The 25498-nt window shown below is 37.6% G+C and overlaps 1 protein-coding gene across 3 annotated transcripts in view; it reads right to left on the bottom strand.

Annotated features, from left to right (window-relative positions):
• Positions 1 to 3666: 3666 nt before the first annotated feature.
• PSPC1 (paraspeckle component 1) overlaps positions 3667 to 25498 on the bottom strand; it is an 81639-nt gene continuing 59807 nt past the window's right edge. The window contains exons 7-9 of one of the 3 annotated variants that reach the window (XR_009555210.1): positions 10086 to 10206; positions 7840 to 7951; positions 3737 to 3774 (exon numbers count right to left, since the gene is read on the bottom strand). Coding sequence is in view for 1 of the 3 variants with exons in the window: in XM_060234826.1 (XP_060090809.1) it covers positions 3739 to 3774 (36 nt within the window). In the remaining 2 variants the exon portion in view is untranslated. Of the gene's footprint in view, positions 3775 to 6771; positions 6972 to 7839; positions 7952 to 10085; positions 10207 to 25498 lie in introns of those variants that run through there. The other 2 variants (XR_009555209.1, XM_060234826.1) reach the window with 2 other exon arrangements.

The raw sequence follows: 25498 nt of genomic DNA, 5'->3' as shown, positions 1-25498 counted from the left end.
GTATCAGCATGCATACCAAATTTCAAGCTTGTAGGTCTTTGAGAAAAATCAATTTTACTTTACACACCTATTGTGTAATTTGTTGAAATGTTTATTGCACTTAAATATTCATAAGGGGGGTGGTTTACTACAAATGTAGGAACACAGGAATACAATTATCCGAATTAGGTTACAGCTTCATGAGCTATAAAAATTACACACCCAGCAAAAGGATCTTATTGAACCTTGAAGGCTACCAAAGTCTATTTGGCTGTTTAAAATTTAATTTACAATATTGCACCAAGAAGTACTGCATTTCTTCCACACTCCTGCCGGAATGCACAAACAAGTGCAAGTCTACTCAGAAGCTAAATGCCTGTATTCTATAGGGCATATTGCCAGCTAAACTGGCATACGATTGCTTTGTAAGAGAGCCCTATTGACTCAAATGGGCTTTACTACAGAGAAAGCACACAGAAACTGGAGGGGTTTGGTCTCACCAGGACAGCCTCTGCCACTCCACTTCTCTAAAGCAGAGATTAAGAAAGCAAATCATGGGAAAGAAGTCAAAGTTTACTTGGATTGCTCAAATCAGAGTAGAAAATAGTACTATACTCAAGTAATTAAACTGGAATTCACTGCCAGTGGAGGTAGAGATGGCTATGAACACAGATAGCCAATGATAGACTTCTCCATGAATCAATCTAACCTTTTAAAGCTACTAGCCACACGGAGCCTCCAAGAGACAGCAAACCTCTGAATAGCAGTGCTGGGTGGCAATACCACCAGGTAAGACATTGGTTTCTATATCCTCTCTGCTGGCCCTCCAGGGTAACTAGTTGGCCGCTATCAAGATCCAAACCTGGGTTCTCTTGAGCCATTGTCCCTCTCACATCTATGGAGCATTGAAGCTATGTGCACACAAAACCCGACCTTTTTCTTAAAAGAATGAGAAAAGGTTTATTAAATAACAAACAGGACAAAAAAGAAAAACCATTAGGCAATACAGTGATTGACTAAACTGCATAAAAACAATAAAAGTTAACTTTCTTTGTCCAGCACATTGATACCTCACAGTAGATGGCAGAGTCAAAGAGCTTCAGAGTCCAAAACGTGAGACTTAAGTGTTCTTCTATGGTGACAGTCCAAATTCCAGTTTAGGGAAAAACACAATCAGCTCACCCCCCCAACCCAAAAAACCCTCTAGCTCAGGGGTGGCCAACGGTAGCTCTCCTGATGTTTTTTGCCTACAACTCCCATCAGCCCCAGCCATTGGCCATGCTGGCTGGGGCTGATGGGAGTTGTAGGCAAAAAACATCGGGAGAGCTACCACTGGCCACCCCTGCTCTAGCTTCATTATACTTTTTAGTCCTCTGGTGTCAGGTGGTATCCCAGATCCTATCAGTGTCTGCATTCAGAGGAATTCTCTGGAAGATTGCCTCATCAGTCCTGCTCCCAGCTACCAAAATTACGGAAATTGCCACATTCTTGGCTCTGACCTTGGCAGAGAAAACAGCCTGTGGACAAGAGGGATTAATTACAGACATCTGTAAAGTTGGGTATATCTATCAAAATTCACATTAACTTCTGAGAGGAAGCAGGGCTTTGCTTCACAAACACCACATGAAGCAGTATGCTGGGCTAGATGGACCACTGGTATGATCCGGCAGACTCTTATGTTCATTTTTTACTATGTTTTTTCAAGAGAATTGTTCCAGAAACTGCTCAGAAGTGTTCCATGAAGGTTTCTTCGGAACAAAAGTTGAATCAACTTCTTTGTAATCCAACCTAAAAAAAAAACAAAAACAAGCATGATTAAATCACTGGCAAGTATATCTAAAGTCTTTCTTGTACCAAACTGAAAAACTTGACCATATTTCTAGAGAGGAACTGAACTTTCCACCATGTATAATTATTTTGTACTACTGCCTGGAGTCAAACAGGCTTGATAGTTTTTTTGGAAGGGAAATGCAGTCCCCTTCTGAGAAATGTGCTTATCAAAAGCTACTGTCCTTTCAAACTACCTTTAAAATTCTGAAAAATATGGGTTTTTTGTTAGTTTATATGCACATATAAAATGTACATTTGAAATGGGAAAGGTTATTCTTTCTTACATCAGGGGCTTGCCCTTGCTTGCTTCACTCACCAACTCCATAGGTTGCTGCACGAGCAATATTTAATAGTAATCTGAATTGTAAACAAGCAGTTCTGCCTGTTGTGAACTACTGCCAAAATTAGTTTTATAACTAATGTCACACTATCTTCTGAACTGAGACCCCAAAAGCCTTACATGATACTCTCTTCCATTTTATCATCACAACAGCCCTGTGATATATTTTAAGAATGTATAAGTGGTCAGCCAGCAACCTTCAGTGGCAGTGGAGATTCCAATGTGATCTTAATATGACATTCTATCCACTATACGACACTACCTCTGAAAGCTCAGAGAAGCTGTTAACCTCATTTTGCTTTATAAAGGAGAGAATATTCTCCACAGTTCCTGACTTTTCTGCCTCTACCTGCTTGGCTTCGCATGAGTAAACTTTTGCTTCCATTGAAAATTGCACCTAATGTGAATTGGGATGTTTCAACAGCCTTTACTTTTGGGCCCTGCAACTAGGAACTGCAGTGTTAAGTTGTAGAGACAAGGAAGGCCATGATTTTGTGGGTACCCTTTGCTGATGTACAGCTACTATGTAGCAGGGAAAACCACAAATTAGCAATGATTTGTAACTTAAAGAGCTCAAAAGCAACAACTGCAAGATGGCAGTGTATTAAGATATAGAACGTTCTCACTTCTAATGTAAAGCAACATGACAAAAGAGCATCAAGAATACTCAAGCCTCTGACATGTCCAACAGGCACTTCAACACAGCTGAGAGAATGTTTGGATTCTATGAGACACCAATAGCCATCCAACCAGCTTGTATAAAACGTCTCCAATCCAGAGGCAAGAAATGCACTTTTGCTCTCCTAAATGGATCATCAGAAAGGAAGGGAACCTTTCATGCAAGGAGTTCCTAGAAACACTTTAGGACAGGGATAGACAAACTGCAGCTCAGGAGCCATATATGGCTCTTTCACACATGCTGTGCCGCTCCCAGAGATTGAGGCTTACTCTCAAGTGTGCACAGCATCAGGACCTCAGTCAGCTTCTGAGTGCTGACACATAAGCAGGCAACTATTTCCATGTGTGAAATGGGGAAGGAGGTGAAGATAGGCAGGCTTGCAAGCTCTTCTCCTCCACCACCGAGGTCACCCGGACACCTCGAGCGGGGAAAGAGAACACATGAGCCAAGCGAGAAGAGTGAGCATGTAGGGGAAGGAAGCTGCTGGATGAACTACTGAGTTCAGTATTAAGAGTTTTAATAAAAATGTATGTGTAGTATTTGTTCCATGCATTGTAGCTCTCAAACATCTAACATTTGGAATGGGCAGGATATAAATTGAAGGTAAATAAATTTATTCCTTGTGGCTTTTACATTAAGCAACTTTGGCCACCCCTGCTTTAGAACATCCCTGCCCTGTCCTATTGGGATGAAATGCAGTCAGAAATAAGCCAAAAGGCAATTTAAGAATTACACTGTTTCTAAGAGGTGGGGGAAGCACTCTGGAAGAGCCAAACAATTCAAAGAAATCCAGCCCTTTTGTTAATTGTGTACAGCAAAAGGGGAAGAGGAGAAGGGTACCTGTAACTGCACTGGTGCAAACAACCGTCACTGCTATATTCCTAGGAAGCTTCCTGGTCATCGTATGTCTTCAACAGCACTTCAGCATCAGCATTTTAATAGTTTCCTAGAAACATGTAATGATGGTTTATTAAGTCAAAAGGAAGATAAATCTTGATCCTTCCTCTGAGAAATGCCATACTTCCCAGACATGTCCCCCCCCCATATCATTTTCAGAGAAGTGGCCATCTTAGCTTGATGCAGTCTTGTGACACTACACACACATTTTTGTTCCAGTACACTTTTCATGGGTTCTAGCTCATGTCTTCAGATGCAACAACTGGCTTCTCACTATGCAGTCATTTTATGTAGGGCTATTAAATCCAAGACAGCATGGACAAGTGGCCAACTGTACAAGGTCAACTTAAAGCAAATTCAAATCTAATTGGGAGTTATGCTTAGCCAGTTCACATCTGTAACAAATGCTAAGAGCTACCAGTAGTGAGCAAAAATAAAAAATCCCATGTTTGTTCCAGAAGGAGGGAGCAGGAAACTCCTTGAATGGGGACTCCTTAAAAGGTTTTCATAGCAAAACCTGTGAGTCAGCACCCATTACAGAAATTAACTAGATAAGCACTGACTGAGTGATTTCTATACCTTGATTAGATTGGAATTTCAGTTACATATTACCCTGTAGTACTTGTACTGCGTGGCTCCTTTGCCCTTTTATTTTTTATTGCCCCCAACATAAAATAACTGCATAGTGAGAATCCAATTCATAACATCTGAACAAGTGGGCATTATGTCAGCAATAACTTACAATATTGTGTTTTTAAACAGTTTATTTTCCCTGTATCATGTCTCAAAGAGCTAGAGGACAGGTCCCTCATCATTCTGCAGAACCCTGTCCTCTGGAGGTAATGAAATGATGCTCTTTTCCCTTTGCTTGGCAGCACCATACACCACAAGGGAGGCTTTACCACCACCCACCCCCTCCAAAGATACAATTTGCCTCATCTCCTCTCCAATATGATAGGGAATTCAGCACGAATAAGTAGAATAGAGAATTCTGCCCTACACTATCGGGGAGGCAGGGTCCTCTCTAACGTGCCCTTTGGGCCAGGAACCCCCTTCCCTTCCAAACGAGACACCCATAGTGCCCTGCTGGAGCTTTGATAGTGTCCATCATCTCTTTCTATTTGTCAGTCAAGGATCAGTACTATAAAAAATAGTCGGCATCTGCATTTGAATTGTATTGGTATTATTGCCTGTATGTTTTATGTAGATATTTAAGTATCTATGTTTTACCCACCTTGAGCCCATTTCGGAAAGGCGGGATATAAATACGAAATAATAAATAGTGACATCCACATTGTTTACATGTCTACCTGGTTCTTGTGAAAAGCATGAGGTCAATTTAAAAAGATACAGAGAAAAAGATGAAAAGAGCTCAACCCTCATGACTCAGTAATGAAGTCAGCTTTGCATACAGAAGGTCCCAAGATCAATCCCAGGCATCTCCACTTAGAAGTATCAAGTAATAGATGATCTGAAAGACCTCACCCCGAGATCCTGAAGCAGCACAGCCAGCTGGGATAGACAATACTGACCCAATATAAGACAGCTTTGTAATGTTCCTGCTATACTTTGCCACATTCTATTGTCTAAAGCATTTTTCTTCCAAGCCTGATTTTTTCTGGTATCAAGATATGGGATGGGATAAAAACATTTAAAACAACAGAGTGCAATGGGATAAGGAAGAGGAATGGGAATGATTTAATTTCACCCTGTTTTCTCTTTTAAAAAATTAGAAGTACTTGGTGTGATTGGTCAGACAGACTATATGGACCTCAGACCTGAAATACTGCAGACATTCTTGTTAAGGGATAGCCAGAAACAGGTAAGGTGTGTGGTAGCAAAATTCCATGTATTAGCTCTTAGGAAAAGGAACTGTGTGATTAGAATGTAATTGACTTAGAATTTATTTCTATGTACATTTACAGACCTGCTTTCTATTTGCTCCAAATTGGCTGGTCCTTGGACCGTAATAATAAATAAATGATTGATTGATTGATTGATTGGGCAGACAGGTCTATAATATCTGGTTAGTCCCCAAGCAGCTGGTACCCACTTTTCCCACTCCCGTATTGTATGAATGGCAAGACTGAGATGCCTTCTATTTCCTGGTTATAGAAAGACTAACCAAAACAATATACAGTCACACAAAAAACCTAAGTCACAAATACTCTCACCTTCTAGAAACACAACCAAATGGCCACAAAGAAAAAGGGTCATGGTTAATCAAGCTATTCTTAACTACAAAGTATTTTGGCTGAGTACAATAATTTGTTGTAAATTTCTGCATATTCTAAATCAGTTAATATGGAATTGCTACAGAATTCAGCAAACTGAGTTACTTAGTGCATAGCACTTTGCAAATATTTACGACTTACAAAATCAGACTTGTGTGAAATAAGCACACAAAGAATATGATTAATTTGTATTGTATACATATAGTCACTGAATACATTTAAAAAAAACACCAAGTATGGAATTAGTATACGATTTGCAAGGAAACAGTGTACACAATGCTCTGATCTCTCAACTACACCATTATGAATAGTGGTGTTTTTCCCATTTCACATTCAGCACAGAAGCATCCAAACATGTTGTTAAAAAGGTATTTGCATTCCAGTGTCCAGGATATGCAAGTGTTTATTCCAGTATCCCAGAGTTTCAGAATTTCTTTCCACATCAACACAAGTTTCTTCCTAGCTCTGTTCAGATAACATACGACGGTTGTTTTATTTTAACAATTCTCCATTTACAGAACCAGGATTCAGTTTGCATATGATCTAACTCTGGTTTGCATCAACAAATGATGAAACCAGCGTCTTCATTCTTTCCCTTGCAGAGACTTGGCTAACAGTCTCAGATCTGTATTGAGGCAAGACATGCACCATCGTGCAAACCAAAATATCTACAGTTGTAGGCCTTGCAAAATCATAGTTAATACCAACTGTGGTTAAAAGGCCAACTTCAACTCATATTTAAGATCTTGGTTTGATGTATCCTGCAGTGCCAAGCATAAGGCTGTCTACCATAGCAAATAAATTACTCACCTAGAACTGATGGTGGGATCAAGTTCTACCACCAGTGCAGAACTTGGGTTTGTTTTTTCGGGTTGAAATGAAGGATAAAGGGCCATCAAAAATTTCTTGTGTAAACTGCAAAATACCTCTGGAGTGTTCCTGCATCTCCAGCATCATGGTAATAATGCTGTACTGCTGATTCACAGCAGCCACGGAGCTTAGAGGGATGCAGCTGGAATGTAGGGCAGAGAAGCACAGTTCTAAATACACTGCCTAACCAATTATAAAGAGGCTGCTTCAGCTGATGTGGCATACAGAATTACTGTATGCCACATACAGAATTTTATGTAAAATTACAGAATTTTAATAAGACAATCACTTGCTTCAATATAGAATGTTCTGCTGCTAAATTGCCAGTATTGGTAAAAATATTCTTCATCTTGACAAATATCTGTCTATATGACCCCATTGTAACTTTTTCCCTAGGTTACACACCCACATCCCCATTCATATCCTAAATATTTTAGACTTTTACCAGGTGATATTCCATACCTAAAGCTCCCAAACCTTGACAAAAATATTTTTCTTAAAATCTAGGTGAAATTTGGCATATTAATACATTATACCAATAATGTACCTGAAATTTCTTAATCCCCACAATTTTTTCTTAACAGTACAGTCATGTGCATTTGTTCTTTTTGACTCAAATTTGACATGTTTTTACTAAATTTCATCTCTACCAACTGCCACAGGTAGACATCATAGCTGCAGATTGAACACACTGGGAAGTCCACAGTCGTCGTAACTTTGCTCTGTCAGAGGTATTAAATTTGCCATTTCAAAGACCCAGCTGCAACACTAGAATCTCACAGAATAACAATGGATATGAGAAATGAGAAGTACTGTGAAGTCCTCAATGTTCTATATAAGTGCTAGGTACTATTTTACTAACAATTAGGCCTAATACTTTGCAAAATTCCCCATATGTAGCAAAAAATCTTTCTAACTTTAATCCATTCCAAAACATACAAAAGGCTGAAGTCAGTGGAACATGTCCCTCCAATATCCATTCACAGTCTGTTATCTATTAAAATTATTACCTTTCATGTGTGGTATTTTCAAGCAACCATGCATCCCCATTATGTCCTTGCCAGTCCAGATTTCTCATCTTTATTTAGGATGATGTCATGTGTGATTAAGTCAAAAGTCTCGCTGAAAGAGAGATATAGTCTGTTGATTGTATTCCCTTTTCAATTGAAACAGTTTATTTTACAAAGAAAGGGAACAAATCTGGCAAATGAGGAACACCACATCTTCATTAATTCCATTTTACAAGTCTAGGCAACTACAGTAAATTTCTTGCCTTTCTTCAAGAAAAAGTACAAAAGGTTTGTTCACATTTTCAGAGAACCTGTCAAGTCTCAAGTCATCTACATAGACAAAATGGATCTCATCCTTCCGAGCCCAAAACAAGAAAAATGAAGCTATAAAACGGATACACAAAACCTGTCAATTTTTCTTCGGGTATCATTTACAATATCTATTAAGCACTTAACAGGGCACTTTGCACATTAACAGACCTTTGCTTTAGACTGGGGAGAATAACAAAATAGCCTGGTTCTCTCTGTACAACAGCAATTAACTTTGATTTAGCTTTGAATGATCAGTAGTTGTAAACGACATTCATCGCTTGGTGGTCTGGTGAATTACATCCAACTAAATCTGCTGTGCCTGACTTGGATAGCCAGGCTAGCCCAATCTTGTCAAATCTCAGAAGGTAAACAGGATCAGCCTTGGTTAATATTTGGATGGGACAGGGTTTTGATGCAGAGGCAGCCAGTAGCAAACCACCTCAAGATGTCTCTTACTTTGAAAAGCTCAAGGGGTTGCCATAAGTCAGATACAACTTGGAAAAAAAATTCTCCTTTGTACTTCATACATACTGATATTATAAAAAGCCACTGGGGATTTATAGAAGTTGTACTGGGCAAGAAGCGGTTCCAGATGCAAAAGGTCAGTGTTCAAGACAAGCTAATATAGATCCCTTCTCATCTCAAGAAATCTGTTTAATAGAGCACTATCTTGCACACAAATGTCTACCACTGCCACCATCTCCCCTCCTCAGAATCCCGAAACCTGCTTGGAAATTTCCTTCTTTATTTGAAGCAGCAATTTGCATACTCAAACACACACATATTTTTAAAAACAAAAATACAAGCATTTATGCTGCTTTCCTCAACCAGAAATAAAAATCATTAGCTAACTGTAAAAAGAACTTTGGTATTAAAAGGTATATTTAATATTTTCCCTATTTTGTCGCAATTCCTCCAGGATCAAAATGACATTTTCTCTTCCCTCTTAAAGTCTTCCTACTCTAGTCCCTTGTTCCATGGGATATTTGCTTGTTCTTCAATTCCAAAGATGCCCCATATATTATTGTTCTTGACATTATCTTCCCCCCTTCCTTCTCTAACATGGTTTGTCTCAGACTTAGTAAATTATCCTTTTAACATAAATTTAAAAAAATGAACTGCTGAATTTTGTTTCTGCTCCTGCCTTTTTTCCAAAACCTCCCTTTTGTTCTTGCTACTTTTTCTTCTCATTTGAGAATCTGTAGTGGTTTGCCATTCTTTGCTTTCTTGCAGTCTCTTGCCAAGACTACTTAAAGAGTTGTGCACAGACTTTCTCTTTATTGGGGGGGGGGGGGGGGCGCTAGATTTGGATTCCTTATTATCAGCATTAAAGACATGGGATTATGACTTATTACATTTGACTTTGACTTCCTTTGGTTTCCAAGGGAAATACACCCCTCCCCATTCCAGTACCCCCTAGAGACAGAGCTAAACTTTGCTCCCCTCATCTATACATTTAAGCTTTCTTAAAAACTGAACCAGTCTGTTCTTTACATGTGAACAGGTTTTCCATTTAACAGAGCTACTATCAGCTGGAGATGTGGAAGGAAATGATGAGTATTTGCATATGAAAGTGAAAAACTTATTTCTAATCTTTTCCCCACCATAGGCCTTCCCACCCACCCCACCCCCAACTCTACAGAGGCATGCTTGCCTTCCAGGGTTATAAGAAACATATCTGTCTTTTTCACCTGCAGGCATACTGCCTACTGGGGGGAAGAGATGTAAGTTCTACCTTTCTCTGTCTCCAATGAGAGTGCAAGTAAAATTTAAATTCTAGTGGACATTAAACTACAGCATCAAAATGCTTATGGGACAGGTTAGAGGGTCTGGTGAGGTTGTAGAATATTAAAAGCTCCTTGTTGCTACCACCAGCAGCTGCCAAAAGCATTTGTTCACAGAAAGTGAGACCAATGTAACAGAGAAGCACCTACTGGAAAAATATCTTCTTCAGTGGGAACACCAGCTAACTCTTCTGGTTGGAAGGCAACATTGTCAGTTTGCTGAGTTACTCTAGCCCCTTGCTGGCCCTCCTGCTCCCCTCACCTTGTGCAACTGTGAAAGGCAAACAGTAAGATGTCAAAACAATGATCAACTGCATGGATTAATAACTGTTGCTGGTTTTAGTGATCAGATAAACATATTAAAGAGAAAATTTGGTTTGGATTTTTTTTAGTTCATATCAGAGTGTGCCGTTCATAATCACTGTCTATTTTACTTTACTTAGAAAAAATTCTTGCTACCTTTCGGTGGGAATATCAAGGTAGATTCCAGATAAAGTATTTTTCAAAAGCAATTATTAAAAGGCAAAACAGAGAAAAACACCACCCAAATTCCTACCAAAATAAATACAATTTAAACTAACACTGGGGGAGAGAATTCCAACCTAGGGGCAGTTGCTGAGAAGGCCTCCAACAAGGTCTCCACCAACACAAGTTTAAAGTTAACCAAAAGCATACTGGAAGCCAATTTAATGGACATAATATTCATTTCAGCAAGCCTCACTGAGCATTGTGGCTACAGTGTTCTGAACTACATGAAGTTTCCAGACCATTTAGCGTGTTTCATCTGGATACCACCAAAGCATTTATTGAAGTGGCCTGGTCAGCTTTGTGCAGACCTTGCTGCAGCTGTTCAACCAAAGCTGGAAAAAGTTATTCCTCACTACTTTTGTCACCTGTTTATCCAGGGAGAAACAATTTCTCCATTGTCTTTAAATTCTTCAAGTTCCTTTTGCTAATCTATCAAATCATGTTACCTTCTTTTTACCACTTTCTTCATTGGCTTCCCTTTTCTTGTCTTCCAAGTTTTTTTGTACCTCCATTAGCCTGTTTCTCTCATACATCTTCTCTTCTTTGTGTGCGAGACAGAGAAACTCTCAGCCTCATTGTTCTAAACGAGGGGGAGGGGAAGAGTAGTTGTGAATTCCCTGTGTTGCGCAGCAGGCTGGACTAGATGATCCTTGAGGTCACTTCCAGGTCTATGTTTCTAGGTTTCAAAGATTACCTTTATTTCCCACCTACATTCCATCTTCCCTGGCGACTCCATACTAATAGAATGCTCTTCCATGTGACATTCAACTTCCTTTCTTTGCTTTGCTAGCTAAGCACTTCCTAACAGTCCATCAATTTATTGCTTTCCTTGACTCCTTTACAATGCGTATTGTTTTACAATTTGATTTTGATTTTAAGTCTGTAGACACAGTATACTTTGTTGTGCAGTCCACAGTTATTTTAATGCTTTATAATTAATTATCATTCTTCATAGTGACCTGCATTCATCTTCATTCCAGAAACTTAAAGAAACGTCAGTTTTATCATGAGGGAATGTTTTCCACTAATTTCCCCCCTCCCACTGTATACCCCCTCCCCATTATGCTGTTCCTGAGGGGCTGCTGACCCCCTGGGTATCCTGGGAACAAAATGTTGAGGAAATCAATAGACCACAATAAAAGCAGCAGAATAAGTAGAAGTCACCACCTTCCTCTTAAATAAATGTAAGACCACTTAAATCTTAACTGTATGGTTAGACACAGGTCAAGAGCGTATTTTTAAACTCTTATATCATCAATTTTCTGTTGTTTTCTGCTTACATTTTTAAAAGGGTATTCTGAAACCTACTTTTAAATTTACTGTTTTCAGAATACTAAGTAATTTAAGTGAAGTTTATCAAATTACAGCTTTGGTTTAATTAACATGTAAACATGACTACTGTAAAATCTAGTAAGGAAAGTTTTTGTGGTCATTTTTGCTAAGTCCTGTATTTTGAAATTCAATTATTTACAAAGTGACATGCCCATATTCTTAAGTTACTTTGTATTTCAAAAACACTCAGAACACATTGTATTATTGTACATTGTTTTACAGTGTACTGTTTCGATTGCTAGCAGCTCCCTAAAACAATAAAAACCAACTTAAATTATAACTGAAGCTATTCTTTATTAAGAAATACCACAGTGAGTTTGAGGGACAAAGAAATAGGTGTAAAGCAGAGCCACTTAATGCTTCAATATGTCTTTCAACTTGTTCTACAGGCTCAGGTCTTTTTAAAGCAATGCCTCACACAACAGCACGTTCAGTTAAAATACGCAGTTTCAAATCCCACCCACTCAATTCTCATAAGTTTTCATTTAAAAGCTACCCAGCACCACAAGTTGAGCATGTTCTGCTGATGTGGATTTTGTGACACTATGGGCCAGGATCACTTTACAACCAAAATGTTTCTCACTACTGTCTATAAAGTTGGGGGGGGGGGGCTTCATGCCTGATATGTATGTGTACTTCTCCTGGCTCAGTTTTTTTGGGGGGTGGGGGGTAGGAAGGGTTACAAGATTGAATATCCAAGGAAGATGATCCTCAGAGATGCAGTTCCTGATTGTATACTGGTCAGATCTTTTCCTAACAGAAGGTAACAGACAACAATAAGGACTGCAGACATCAAGGTAATAAAAAAGAGCACCACATTTTTAAAAGTACATTATGGGTAGTCAAAAGATGCATAGTTGCAACAGGAGGTTATGGCCTGCCTGGCTAGAAAAAGTGCCCATAGGCCTGTAGTGCAATCTTAGGCCTATACTCCTTCAGGTCTCTCTAGTGCAGTGCTGCTGTGTTTCCTGGCACAACAGTTAAGAAGGGTCTCCATTCCAAATGGCAAGGGGGAGGGGAGCTGATATAGCAAAACACAGAGTGTGCGCTCAGAACTTCACTTAAATACATTTGATTTTATTTATTTTTATATATATATTTATACCAACTTTTCTCCCTCAAAGGGATCCAAAGCAGTTTACAACACAGTTGTGAGGATAAAATGGAGGTGGGAAGAACTACCACTGTGTAAGATAGGGACAGGCAGAGAGAGTGACTAGATCATCCAGTGAGTTTCCATGGCAGAGTGAGAAGTTGAACCTGGGTCTCACAGATCCTAGTCCAACATTAACCACTACATTTGCCAAGAAGATTGCCCATCATTGTCTTCCATTCCCCTCTCCCCTTCAGACATATAAACTAAATTCAGTTGGAGCATGCACAAGACAAAAAGCAATTCAAATAATGGACATCTTCAGGGACCTGAAAGAACCGAAAAGAACTAGACTACACTTCAAATATCAAAAAGCAACATTTTTGGATTTTATGTACTATTTTGAAAACTTCCATAATGAGGCCCAAACTATATGAGGGAACTGATTCATCTTCCCAAGTAAGGTGGTACTGGAGGTGAGGAAGCAAGATGCCATTTTTCTGCCCCTGCAATCAGCATCCAATAATGCACAGAAGCAGAAATGTGATGGTATGTCACATTATCTGCCGATTACATATTAACTGAGATATAGATCAGCAGTACCCATGTACCTCTCTCCCAGAATGTGTCACTTCTCGGTCTTAACTGTGCATTTGCAAAGCAAGCTTTGTGAATTTCATCGAACAAATGAGCCAGTGTCAATGTAATATAGTTTATTTTCTATAAGAAGAAAACAGCTAATCTTGTCAAAGAGCAACTTCTATCTTAGCTTTGCTCAACTGCTATGCTTTGTAAGTTGCAGGAAATGTAAAGGTTTAAACACAATTCTATCTCAAACAATTTTAGTAGCAAGATTTTTTTTTTTAGAAGTCAACAGTTTTAAAATAAGTAGTGTCAATCTAATTCAGAACTTAGAATAGACAGTAAATATGTGGGCAAATACAAATAATTCTGAGAAGTCAAAAATCCTTTATATTCAAACTGCATGTCATCTTTTAAGGTCAAAATCTAAGCCTAATGAAGTTAATTAACAGATTATCTTTGTAAAAACAAACTGCTACTACTTACACTATATGATTTTCATTTCTACTAGACAAAGTAGTATCAATATTTTTATGATGGTTCCACAAATAGTTCTGATTTTCAAGCCTTCTAGAAATTTCTCAGATATGGCATATCTTTTCCCCCATGAAAGTTGATATCTATCTCCTTCCACCCCAAATTCCAGTCTCTCTTAAATCAGTATGGTTTCTCAAAATTAAGCTAATGCAGAGTTTGTGAAAAATGTCCACATATTATTTTGGAAAAACAACAACAATAGGAAAAGGGATCCCTTCATTTTAAAAAATTAGCAAAATGCAAACATTGGGAGTGAATGTTTTCTTTAAAAAAAATGTTTTCACAGGATTATAGCCTCAATATAAAAATGTGTATTTTGCCTAAAAATAACACAGTAAATGGATTGTTCTGCTGATACTGTGATGGTTACAAAGTATAGAACCAAGAAATTAATCTAGAGAAAGCACTCAACAAGGGAGAATGAACTTCAAATAAATGCTCACAGCTCCACCTCACATGCCCAGTATATTGTAGCAGCTACAGTAACCTCCCTCAAATCTTATTAAGAGGATATGTGCTTAAAATTCACACAAAATGCCATGGGTCCTGATGTGCTCAGGAGAAATGCAGGGAAAGCTGTACCACACAGCAGAATCCAGTAAATACAATGCATTTGAGGGAGGCAAGGCTGTATTGTTTTCTGAAAATTGTGAGCCGGGGTGTGTGTGTGTGTGTGTGTGTGTGAAAAAACCTACTTCAACTTCAGCATTATCTATACAGCATCCATCATTCGTTCTCCAATATCTCATGATGTCACTCCATATTCTCCCTACCCCCTTTCTGTGACTATTCCATCTTACCTTGCATCGTAGCAGTCACCAGTGTTCTAGTCCCATTTCCAAAAACAAATAGCAGGTCTGAACAGTCTTTCTGGAGCTATAACTTCTTAAGCCATGCCATGAATATGCAAGGATGACAGGGAAAGGAGAAGCTGTTTGCCACTGTAGAGTTTTATGGCTTATTGTTATTTCATACTCTCCTATATCTTATATCCATCTGTTCAAAAATACCTGAAGATCTAACAAGGATACATTTATGATTTAATACACAGACAGGCACATAACAAAAATGTACACTAATAGGACAATATTTAATCAAACTTGGTTGTGGCATGATAGCTGGACAAAGTCTGGAAAAGATGTTTGCTGCAATATTGGCCTAACAAAACAATATGTAAGGTAATCAGCTTCTTCCAGTAAATCAGGACCAAACAGCATCTCTCAGATAAATTTTAATTAGTGCGATCCACATTTTTGACATTTAAACTAACAATGGCCTTATTAAATAAAACCAAAACCTTATTGTGTTAACAACAATACATTGACCAACAGATTGCTGAAGTGTTGTACAGCCCACACTACAAAAACATCACAAAGGAAGATCGTTCCACGATGCATTTATTATCTTAACAGATGTTTATTCAAATCAGCTGAATTAGCAAAAGTTTGTCATGACAAATGTGTAACAACTCAAGAAAGCCATAATATAGGCTTCAGAGGGGTAAACAGCACAGAGAACGACAAGGGGTTCAGTTTTAAATACTCCATCTGATTGTTTGTGCAAAATATTCATGGTATTTCAGACTTCCAATAGCATGTTCTATGTCCTATGTCATGTATAAGTGAAGAGCTCCTGTACGCAAATTTCACACATGTCTAGCTCTGGTAAGGAAATCAATGGCCACACCCAATAAATGTATTGTGCCATCCTACAGGTTACAGCTCCACAATTACATTAAGTCTGTGCAAATTTTCAGCTACATATTCAGCATTTCAATTAATACCTTCAAACATACAATACTGCCTCTCCTCTTTGTTTTTACACTGAAATCAGAAGAACAGTATCTGTATATGGAGGAAAAATGTTTACAGCATATTTCAATACTACTTTAAACTTAAGTGGTCACAAGAGTGCACAAGGTCTTAAGAAAAAGGATATAAACAAACCTGGTATTTTTAGAGAGCAGTCATGCCCAACATCTCCTTTCTGAATCAAAATAGCACTTGATCAATACATTCAAAAGGTACAGGTCAGCCTATTACATCTTCCCTGTAAAAACTGATCATCTCTCCATGCTGGGACTCTGTATCATCTAAATACCCAGAAAAAGCATCACATGTTACTGGCCTCCCCCCATCATTCCATCCCTCATTCCATCCCAGCGCTACAAGATCTACTGGACCTGGACAATAGGTCACATCTGTGAGGCAGAATCTGCCATCTTAGTCTTTGTGATCTTAGATTTTTTAAATTGGTCTTTTACTGTTTTTGCTGTTCACTGTTTTTATGATGTAACCCGCCCTGAGCCAGTTCTACGGGAAGGCCGGGCTAAAAATAACAATCAAATAAATAAATAAAAGGCAATGTTGTTCTTAACCTTCAAGTACTGCAGCAACAAGTTTAAATAATGGTTTTTAAAATTAACAGTGCAATCCAGGGGGGAGCACACAATGAACTCATGAGGAGCTCTGTCAGTGTATCTCCAATATACACCAGTACAATGGAGCATACTCCCAGGGAAGCATACCTGTAAGAGCAGAGCTGCCTATGATGGGGGCAGGGACAGCAACTCTCAATCACCAGTTTTAAACAGGCACCTGGAGCATCCTACCAAGGGCAGATTTCTGACCAGCAAGTGCACCTCAATCACAGGCCCTTGGGTACAGCTTGCAAATGCACAGATGACCCTAAATACTAATCTCTACCCCCTTCCCACACACTCTGCTTGGCTGCTTTCGAATGGGCTGGTGGGTGGTCCAAGTTCAGTGGAACTATTCAATTTAGGTAAATATGTAGATATTTAAATACCTGATAAGTGATTAAACAATACAAATTCAACAAAATCAAAGCATGTCATATCATTGCAGCTGTTTGAAAAGTAGTGATTCTAGTTGTAAAAGTGAAGGTCTGAAAGTATAAATTCCTATTTCTCCAATATCATGCAGAACAGTATTTTTCAGATTTAGGCAAAAATTACAAACAGAACTATCATATAGTCAAATTGGTATATGAAATCAGTATTCACTCCTATAGAAATCAAGACAGGTCATGTAATACCTTTTATGACAATCACTGCTTCTTCCACTGTAGCTTTTTAAAAACCACAGTTATGCATTTTTCTTTTGTGAAGAGGCTTAAAATGTGAATACATGAGAGGTGGGGAAATTAAAAAACAGGAAACTTGGAAATTTCAGGAAACTTTGAAAAATTTTTAGAACTCACTTCTAGAATGCCTGAAATGCTTTTAAGACAAGGCATTACTCAAAACATTAAGTATGAAGGTTTTTTACATAATATTCTCAAGCATTAGATGATGATAATTCTTGTGTCTACTGCAGGCATAGGTGATATCTGAAGGATTTATTTATCCTTTCAATATGATTAATAGTGTCTACAATACAAGGGACATGATAGTAACTACTCAAAAGTTTAGCGTCCAATGTTTAATTATTCAAATATGCTGCTAGCTCAATTTTCATTAATATACAAGACCATTTCTTTTCAGCTTTTCTTTTCTTTAGAACAAATTCATATTTTCTATCTTAAACCTTCATTTTCACTCCCCCTTCTCATGTGGCAATTAGTAAGATATATATGCTAAGGGAGCTCTGTGATGTGCAGCTCTGTGATCTCTTCATTATGTATACACTTTAGATCACAGAAGATCAATAACAACATTTATGTTATTAAATCATATATTTTGTCAAAAATAGGTGGACCTGAATCAGTTAAAACCAATTTTTTTCCACACTGCTAATGTGTCTAACAAAAAAAAAACGCAATTCAAATTATGAGACTAAGCACACCTTGGAACATGACTGAAAAAAAGAAAAAATCTTACCGGGACTGAGAAACTAGATGGAGTAACCAAAGTCATTAGGATACTTGGACGTAACTTAGAAAGTTGAAACTAAGTTTAGTACATTTATGTTTCTGCTTATTCATTGTTGGATCCAAACCTAAGTTTTTCGAAACAGAGGGCAACACTTCAGTGCAGAGGAAGCCAGGCCATAGACAGAACTGATTGTTGAAGTTCTTGCTCACATTTCAACTATCCTTGGAAGGACTTCTAGTAGCAGCCTTGAATGTGGACATACACTTGCAGAATGTAAACTGAATTTATTACTAGTTTACTTTAAAAATCATTATCAGCGTTCATGTTGTCAAAATGAGGCCATTTAACTGAACGCAGAAAAGCATCCTGAAGAAACTGTTTCACAATTACCAGATGATGAGTTCTAAATATATCACTTTTGTGTTGCATACTACCTTCAAAGTTCTTTTGTAGAACAGATCTGCAATAACATAAACTCATCAAGAAATTAAACATATGTCATCCTCCCCTAGGCTTGGATTTTCTTAGTATAATTTCTAAAAATTCAGGAGGACCCGTTCTGATTAACTTCAATTGGCTGTTCTTAATATGCATAATAGTACCCTTTATAAAGGACAGTTAATTTTATGCTTCAGATAGCTTCCTTCTTAATTGTTTATCCTACTTAATTAAAGTGCATGAGAGAGGCTGGAACCTGACCCTTTCTTACCATGAATTATGAGTACCAATCTAATACGTTCCAGGCCCTTACACAAAAAAATCACACCTGAAAAATTTATGATGGGATTCAAAGCAAGCATCTCTCTCTGCCCCAGCTCCTCCCTTTCTCTTTCCTCTTCTGTAATTGTCCTTATAAAAATGTGGAACAGGATTTCATTTTCACAAAATATGCAGTGAGCGTTGAGTCACAAAAGCTCATGTTACAATAAATGTTTAGGTGCCACCAGACTTCTGTTTCATCTTGCTGCAATAGACTAGCATAGCTAACACTGATACTTTCAAAAACTAATATCACAACTCTTTAAATCTATGGAAGTTAGTTATAGTTAGGGTAAAATCACAAATCTAGCGAAGTTCAATGTAAAATCCAAATTGAATAGGCTAGTCAAATGCACCAGAAAACAGTATTTCCTTGCACTAACTTAAGACTCCTTTTACAACAAGGTTCTTAAAGAGTAGTTTCTAGAAGTTTATTAATGAAATATACTACTTGGAGATGCAACATTTTTAACGTCCATAGCAAAGTATAAGCAGACATCAGTGTTTATCACTAGGCTGTTAAGAAAACACTTATAATAGATATGTTCCGGAACAGGAGAATTTACAAGACTGTACTGAAAAAAGTTTATTTGAATTGCTCTAGAAGTTACATTATCTTAATACACCATATACTTTGACAGAGGAATATTAAGTTTTATTCAGAATTTTTATGTCCCAAAACAACAGGAATATTAGGCAGTGAAGATTACTAAGATGTAGGCTTAAATAGTATAAAAATGGAAACAGATCCCCATTCACAAATCCTGTCTCTGCACTTCAGCCAAAATGCTGAAGATACATCTTAGGGGCAACTTAGAAAGCCTATGTATTCAAAGAGTATTCTATAGTGTGTTTTTTTTAAAGACATAGCATAAGTAAGGGTGACTATACTCTTAGACTCTTACATTGCTTTTCAACAGCTGTTCGTAGAGCAGTTATAACAATAAGCAGCATAAAAGGTTTAAACACTGAACTGTAATATCTTTCCTTGAACTAGATTACCTTAAACGCCCAACAGGTTTTAAGCATAGGTCAGGCAATCGCAGAGATCAGTAGCTGAGCCCATGGCGGTCTACCCTTGAACAATTCCGGCAGTAGCCCACACAAACTCTTATCCTCCAACTCTATTTTGAATAAAAATATATTAGCAGTAAGCTTCAATATTCAAGTTTCCCCCTCTTGCTGAGCATCACAGGTTTTTTTCCTCCAATGAATAAGGAATAAGAATTCACTTGATGTGTTTGCATTACTAATTCTAGCCAGTTTTATTTTAGACTTAAGAAATCAATAATTTAATCGTTTTTACTTATTTATCCTTTTATACTGACACCTTCAGGTGACATCTTCCATTAAAGCAAAAACAAAGTCAGTTTCACAAAAATTTACAACATTGTACAAGATGACTTACCTGAACTTCATATCTAAAGTAATTCATTCAACTGCAATTTTGTAATGTGCCAACTCAAGTTGAAGCTTAAAATTATTTCCCTTAATTTAGAAGCAGACAAGCTCATAATTATATTTTAAGTTTATTATTTTCAATTAGTTGTACTACTGCTGAGTAAATTTAATGTAGAAGGCTGCAATCTAAGAAATTAAGTTCTGGCAGAAACAAGGAACTTTAATAGGGATAAAACTGGGACACTGGGTTGTCTTCATTGCTCCATTTGGTCTTTGCTCATCTGATCTCATATTCTCTTTCTGTTTAGTTTCAATACTGGATCCTTTGATTGATAAGCTTTTCAAATTCTATTGTACTCTCTGACCAACAAAGAAATAAAAATTGTGGGCACAATTTACTGACACGTGAATGAAAGCAAAGTGTTTAATAGCATGAAGTTGCCTGTGCAAGGCTCAGGAAACCCAGAATTTCATTTAGCAGGTTTTGCCATCACTCCATAGCAAAGCTTCTCTAAGCAATTCCCCATAAAATACAAAATTAAAAGAGATCATCATAACAATGCAGACTATTAAAAATCATCATTCAATGTTAAACTCAAGCATATTCTCGGATAAACTAATATCCCAACTACCACCTTTATTTTGTCTGTATTGCACTTCAGCTTACTGGCCCTCATCCAGCTCATTACCAAGTCTTCCAAGATGTGGGACAGGCAGTACTCTAGAAGAATCCAGTATAAACAAAAAACACTTTCCAGTTTTGTATAGTGGTTAAGTGTGCGGACTCTTATCTGGGAGAACCAGGTTTGATTCCACATCCCCACACCTCCACTTACAGCTGCTGGAATGGCCTTGGGTTAGCCATAGCTCTTGCAGGAGTTGTCCTTGAAAGGGCAGCTGCTGTGAGAGCCCTCTCAGCCCCACCTACCTCACAAGGGGTTTGTTGTGGGGGGAGAAGATAAGGAGACTGTAAGCCACTCTGAGTCTCTGATTCAGAGAGAAGGGCAGGGTATAGATCTGCAGTCGTCTTCTTTCCAGATTATGCTGTTTATGGAATGTTAAACATTTTTTTCTAAGAAAGCAAACACATTTTTAAAACACTCCCCCTCCTCCCCGTATTTACAGGGTATTCACTGGTGATATGTTCAAGCAAGAAAATGTTCTTAGTAATCATATAGAAGAAGTCTTAAGCAATTCTCTTGCAGTCCTGGCAAGGCAGACAGTATAAGTAAAATGATGCAAAAAGGTAATATATTTCTAGAGCAGCAAGTTACACCCAGTATAGTTTTTGCTAATTAACAATTAAAATTGCTAATTAAATAATTAAAAACAACAAAATGAAACACCAAATCAGCTCAGGTGGTTTAATACTTCAGAAATGTTCAAATGTAAAACATTCATTAAGAGCTGGTAAATGTCAAAGTTTTAACCAGGATATTACAAAGTACTTGTTCATAATGATCTCTTTAGTTGTAACATATCCATTTGATACTGTGTTTAATTATCGTATCCGATTTTATTTTATATTGTAATGCTTGTGTATCCATACTCCTTGAAATCTTGGTAAGACTGTTGATGTTCTATTTACTCTTGCCTACTTTAATTTAAAAATTGTTTAAAAAGGAAGTGCTAAATGTATACTGCATAAACAGATTCTTCCCAAAGATTTCTTCCTATGCACACAAGTTTTGTTCTAATGATTTGTTCCTATGCACACAAGTTTTGTGGCAATGAAGGTGAACTCACGACTGCACACAAAAGTAATGAAGTTCACCTAAACTCAGCCTTCCCACTACAATCCAAATTTAAGTAAAATGCAACCTCAGTCAGTACAATAAAGTCATTGTAGCTGAACTTAAATCACAGAAAAGTTTTTGTTCAGTATCAAATGTTCTCTGAAATTTACTTGGCTGAATTTACCAAAATTTCTATCTATTGCCTAAATCCACAATCAAATGAATAACAGATCTGAAATGGGATCTTCCACACTATGTCCCAAATGTTCTCAAGGGTTGAATAATATACTTTGTGATTCAGGTCCTCAAAAGAAAGATGCCTAGAACAAATTGCTGTGATTTTGGTCGCTGAAGAACTGGACACAGAACTCACTACTAAGAAGTTGCAGAGGTATCATCAGAAGGGCACACAGTATGTTCTCCATGCAAATGTGTTTCTTGAAATAGGACCTGTTTTGTGGATTATCATGAACTGTGAATATGAATGTCTCAATTCTGCTTTCACAAGATCAGTCCAAAATTTTTGAGTACAAAGCCAAGTGTCAATGCTGGCATTGCTTCTCCAGCACTTGCATTAAGAGGCAGTGAATATGACAGAATCAGCCAGGGATCCAGTTTTAGCCATGATGGTGCAGGTCAGCATTTGTGCCACAGGAACTTTTCAGGGTCCAGTTACTATGCATAGTTTTCTTCATTTTACCTCTAAGACATTCCACACTCTTACTACAACTGTGAAAATCTTATACAGCCCAGGGACACCCCAAATTCTGCTGGAATTAGTCTTCTAGGAACTACTCTCAGGGCTGGTATAATAAACCTGCCTTATCTGAGCACCAAAGCCTTTAAAGGTAGATAGTTCATATGCTTATTTTAAAGTGTTTACTGACCAGCTTTCCATAAAATGTAAAAAGCTTAGATGGCATGAGCTCCACTACCGGGGGTGAGGAACAAGTGTATTTTCATGAAGATCCCTTAGACAGATTGTCAGCTGTTCTCTGTCTTAGTATATGTAATAAAATATGTAATATCAGAATATGTAATAAAAACAGAGTAAATTTCATATGAAGAATACATGAAGTCTCATGACTTGATGAGCAATGAGTAAAAGTGAGCAATCCTTTTAACACACCTTGAATCAACTTTGATAGGTTCCTCAGTGTGGGAGAAGAGTGCTGTGGTGTCCCTCCAGGTCCACAAGCTATTAGCTGGACTCAGATGTACATTGTTAAGGAAATTTTGAGTCATTTCAACACTATAGTTGAATGCAGTAGTTCAGCACTATAGTTTGGTAACTACAAATATAGTTGCCAAATTGCATTTGGTTTTCACATTTTTTTATATGCTAACAAAGCAATCCAGAATAAATGAAGCAATGTCTGACTAAGGGTACTAGTAGCTGGACAACAGAAGGTAATGGTCGTGACCAGTGTTCCCTCTAAGCTGAGTTAGTGTTAGCTCACAGATTTTTAACCTCCAGCTCACACATTTTTGTCTTAGCTCAGGAAGGATGACCTCAGAGCAAAGTAATTTATGCAGTAGCTCACAACTTTAATGCCAGTAGCATTCAATTTTTGCTCACAAGACTCTGCAGCTTAGAGGGAACATCAGTCGGACCTATGCAGCCTGTTATACTTGGGGTCCCATACACTGCCTCCTTTCTTAACATCAACCAAAGATCCACTTCAGAATACTCAACCACAAACTAAAAGCATCAAACAACATCCAGGAATTCCCCAGTTCTACCTTAATAAAATTATGGCGTTATGGTGATCTGGATTAAGTGAGGGGTGTAATTTTACATATATTTCACAGAGTTTGTGAATCCTGAGTCCTGGAAATATTAGAACAAAGACAAATCAGTTATCTACCCATAAATATTATCCTGTACATGTTTACTTAGAAACAAATCCAATTGTGTTCAAACTAAGAAGTGTATGAAGGAACATGGTGTTAATCTGCTCTGACAATTGTCTGGGCAATAGATTTAAAACTTCATATGGTCCAAGCTGTGGTCCAAGAGATGGGTAATTATGCTAAGCATTCTAATTTAAGAGCCAAATAATTTAAGAGCTATCCATATCCTAAAGATAAAACCAAATCACCCTTAAATATATAACCAAAGATCTAAACTTGGACCTGTAAATGATTTGCTTTACAATTGGGTAGCAATATAAACAAGATGTATTCAGCCATATTATTCAATAAACTCTTCCAATTATGCCATTTTGTGATGTCACCACCTGCAAACATGTATATATAATTCTACAAAATTTCAGAAACATTACTCTTTCTGCTTTTAAAATACAAGATGAATGTATTAAAGTTTGTGAGGCAGGGAAGAAATGAGGTTTTATAAGAAACTAAAGCTATAGGCATTCAAAACATATATCTGAGTGCAAACTACAACACATCACTTTGAAACTGTGTCAAACTACGGTGATGCATCTACCCAAAATGGTACCATATTTCTCCAACTTTGTACACTCAAAAAGACACATGAGCATTTTTTTGGAATCAAGACTAATTTTTTCAAGATAAGTGTGAGTGCACTGAGGGAGGGGGGGAAACAATAAATTTGGTCTCACAACACAGCAAGCGAGTTCATGATTTAATTTAAGGTCTGCTTTCTGAAAGAGATGCACACACTTGGGTGAAATAGTCTATAATCATAAATAAGACTTTTAAAATTGTTTAACAGGCACTATTTATATGACAAGAAGTTAATTCTTCTTTGGCTAATCAGACTATCCCTGGAATTTTTAGTGGATCTTGGACATCACAAAATGGCTATGTAATATGACTACACCTGCAACCCATCACATGTTATAGTTTCCTATATATTTTATTTAGTACCAGGCAATTCATAAATAAGAACTTCTAAAATACTAAAAATGATTGCAAGTCAATCCTTAGAAGTGTATTACATGTATGACCAAGAATTCACTTGCATACAAAAGGGAAGCAATAGAAAAGCAGAATTCATCCAGTGTACTACGTAGAAAATAAATGTTTACTTACTGATATTTTCAAAGCTCCCTGTGAATGGACCTCCTACAACTAGCCCTTCTATTATGCTATTATGTCCACAAAATTATCCACTGTCTCAAACACATTGGTTACTAAGTTTTCTGCTTCACATTAAGACAACCAATGCTGTAAAATCCTACTTTCCATATCAGAATTTAAAGTTTAAGGAGTAAGACAAAACTGTAAAAGGAAACAGGAAAACAGATCATTCCACAAACTATACCTGAAAAAGCAGAGAATCACGTTTCGTTTCTGAAAGGATCAAACATGTTTGTTCTCTGAATGTTACCTTACTCCTACCTTCCTTATCTAGAAAGTTTAACTGTAAATGAGAGCAGAAGGAAACAATCTGCAGTTAATTCAGATGACTGAGTAGCAGTGTGTGAACAAGATCTTGAGGGTATAGGTGGATTGTGAGTTAAATATGAGCAGCTAGCAAGATGAAGTGACAAAAAAGGCTAAATGTGGTGTTATCAACAGAGGCATAACATACAAACTGCAAGATGTCATAGTCCTGCTGTACACTGCATTGGTCAGGCCACACTTGGGAGCATTGTGTGCAGTTCTGGAGGCCTCACTTCAAGAAGGATGTGGACAGAATGGAACAGGTATAGAGGAAAGCGACAAAGATGATCAGCAGTCTGGAGACCAAGCCCTATGAAGAAAGGCTGAGGGACTTGGGAATATTCAGTCTGGAGAAGAGGAGGCTGAGTGAGGGGACATGATGGTTCTC

This window comes from Heteronotia binoei, chromosome 3 (genome assembly GCF_032191835.1).
Source record: "Heteronotia binoei isolate CCM8104 ecotype False Entrance Well chromosome 3, APGP_CSIRO_Hbin_v1, whole genome shotgun sequence".
Taxonomy (NCBI): domain Eukaryota; kingdom Metazoa; phylum Chordata; class Lepidosauria; order Squamata; family Gekkonidae; genus Heteronotia; species Heteronotia binoei.
The sequence above is the reverse complement of the archived record's forward strand: the minus strand, read 5'-3'. Positions and strand labels throughout refer to the sequence as shown.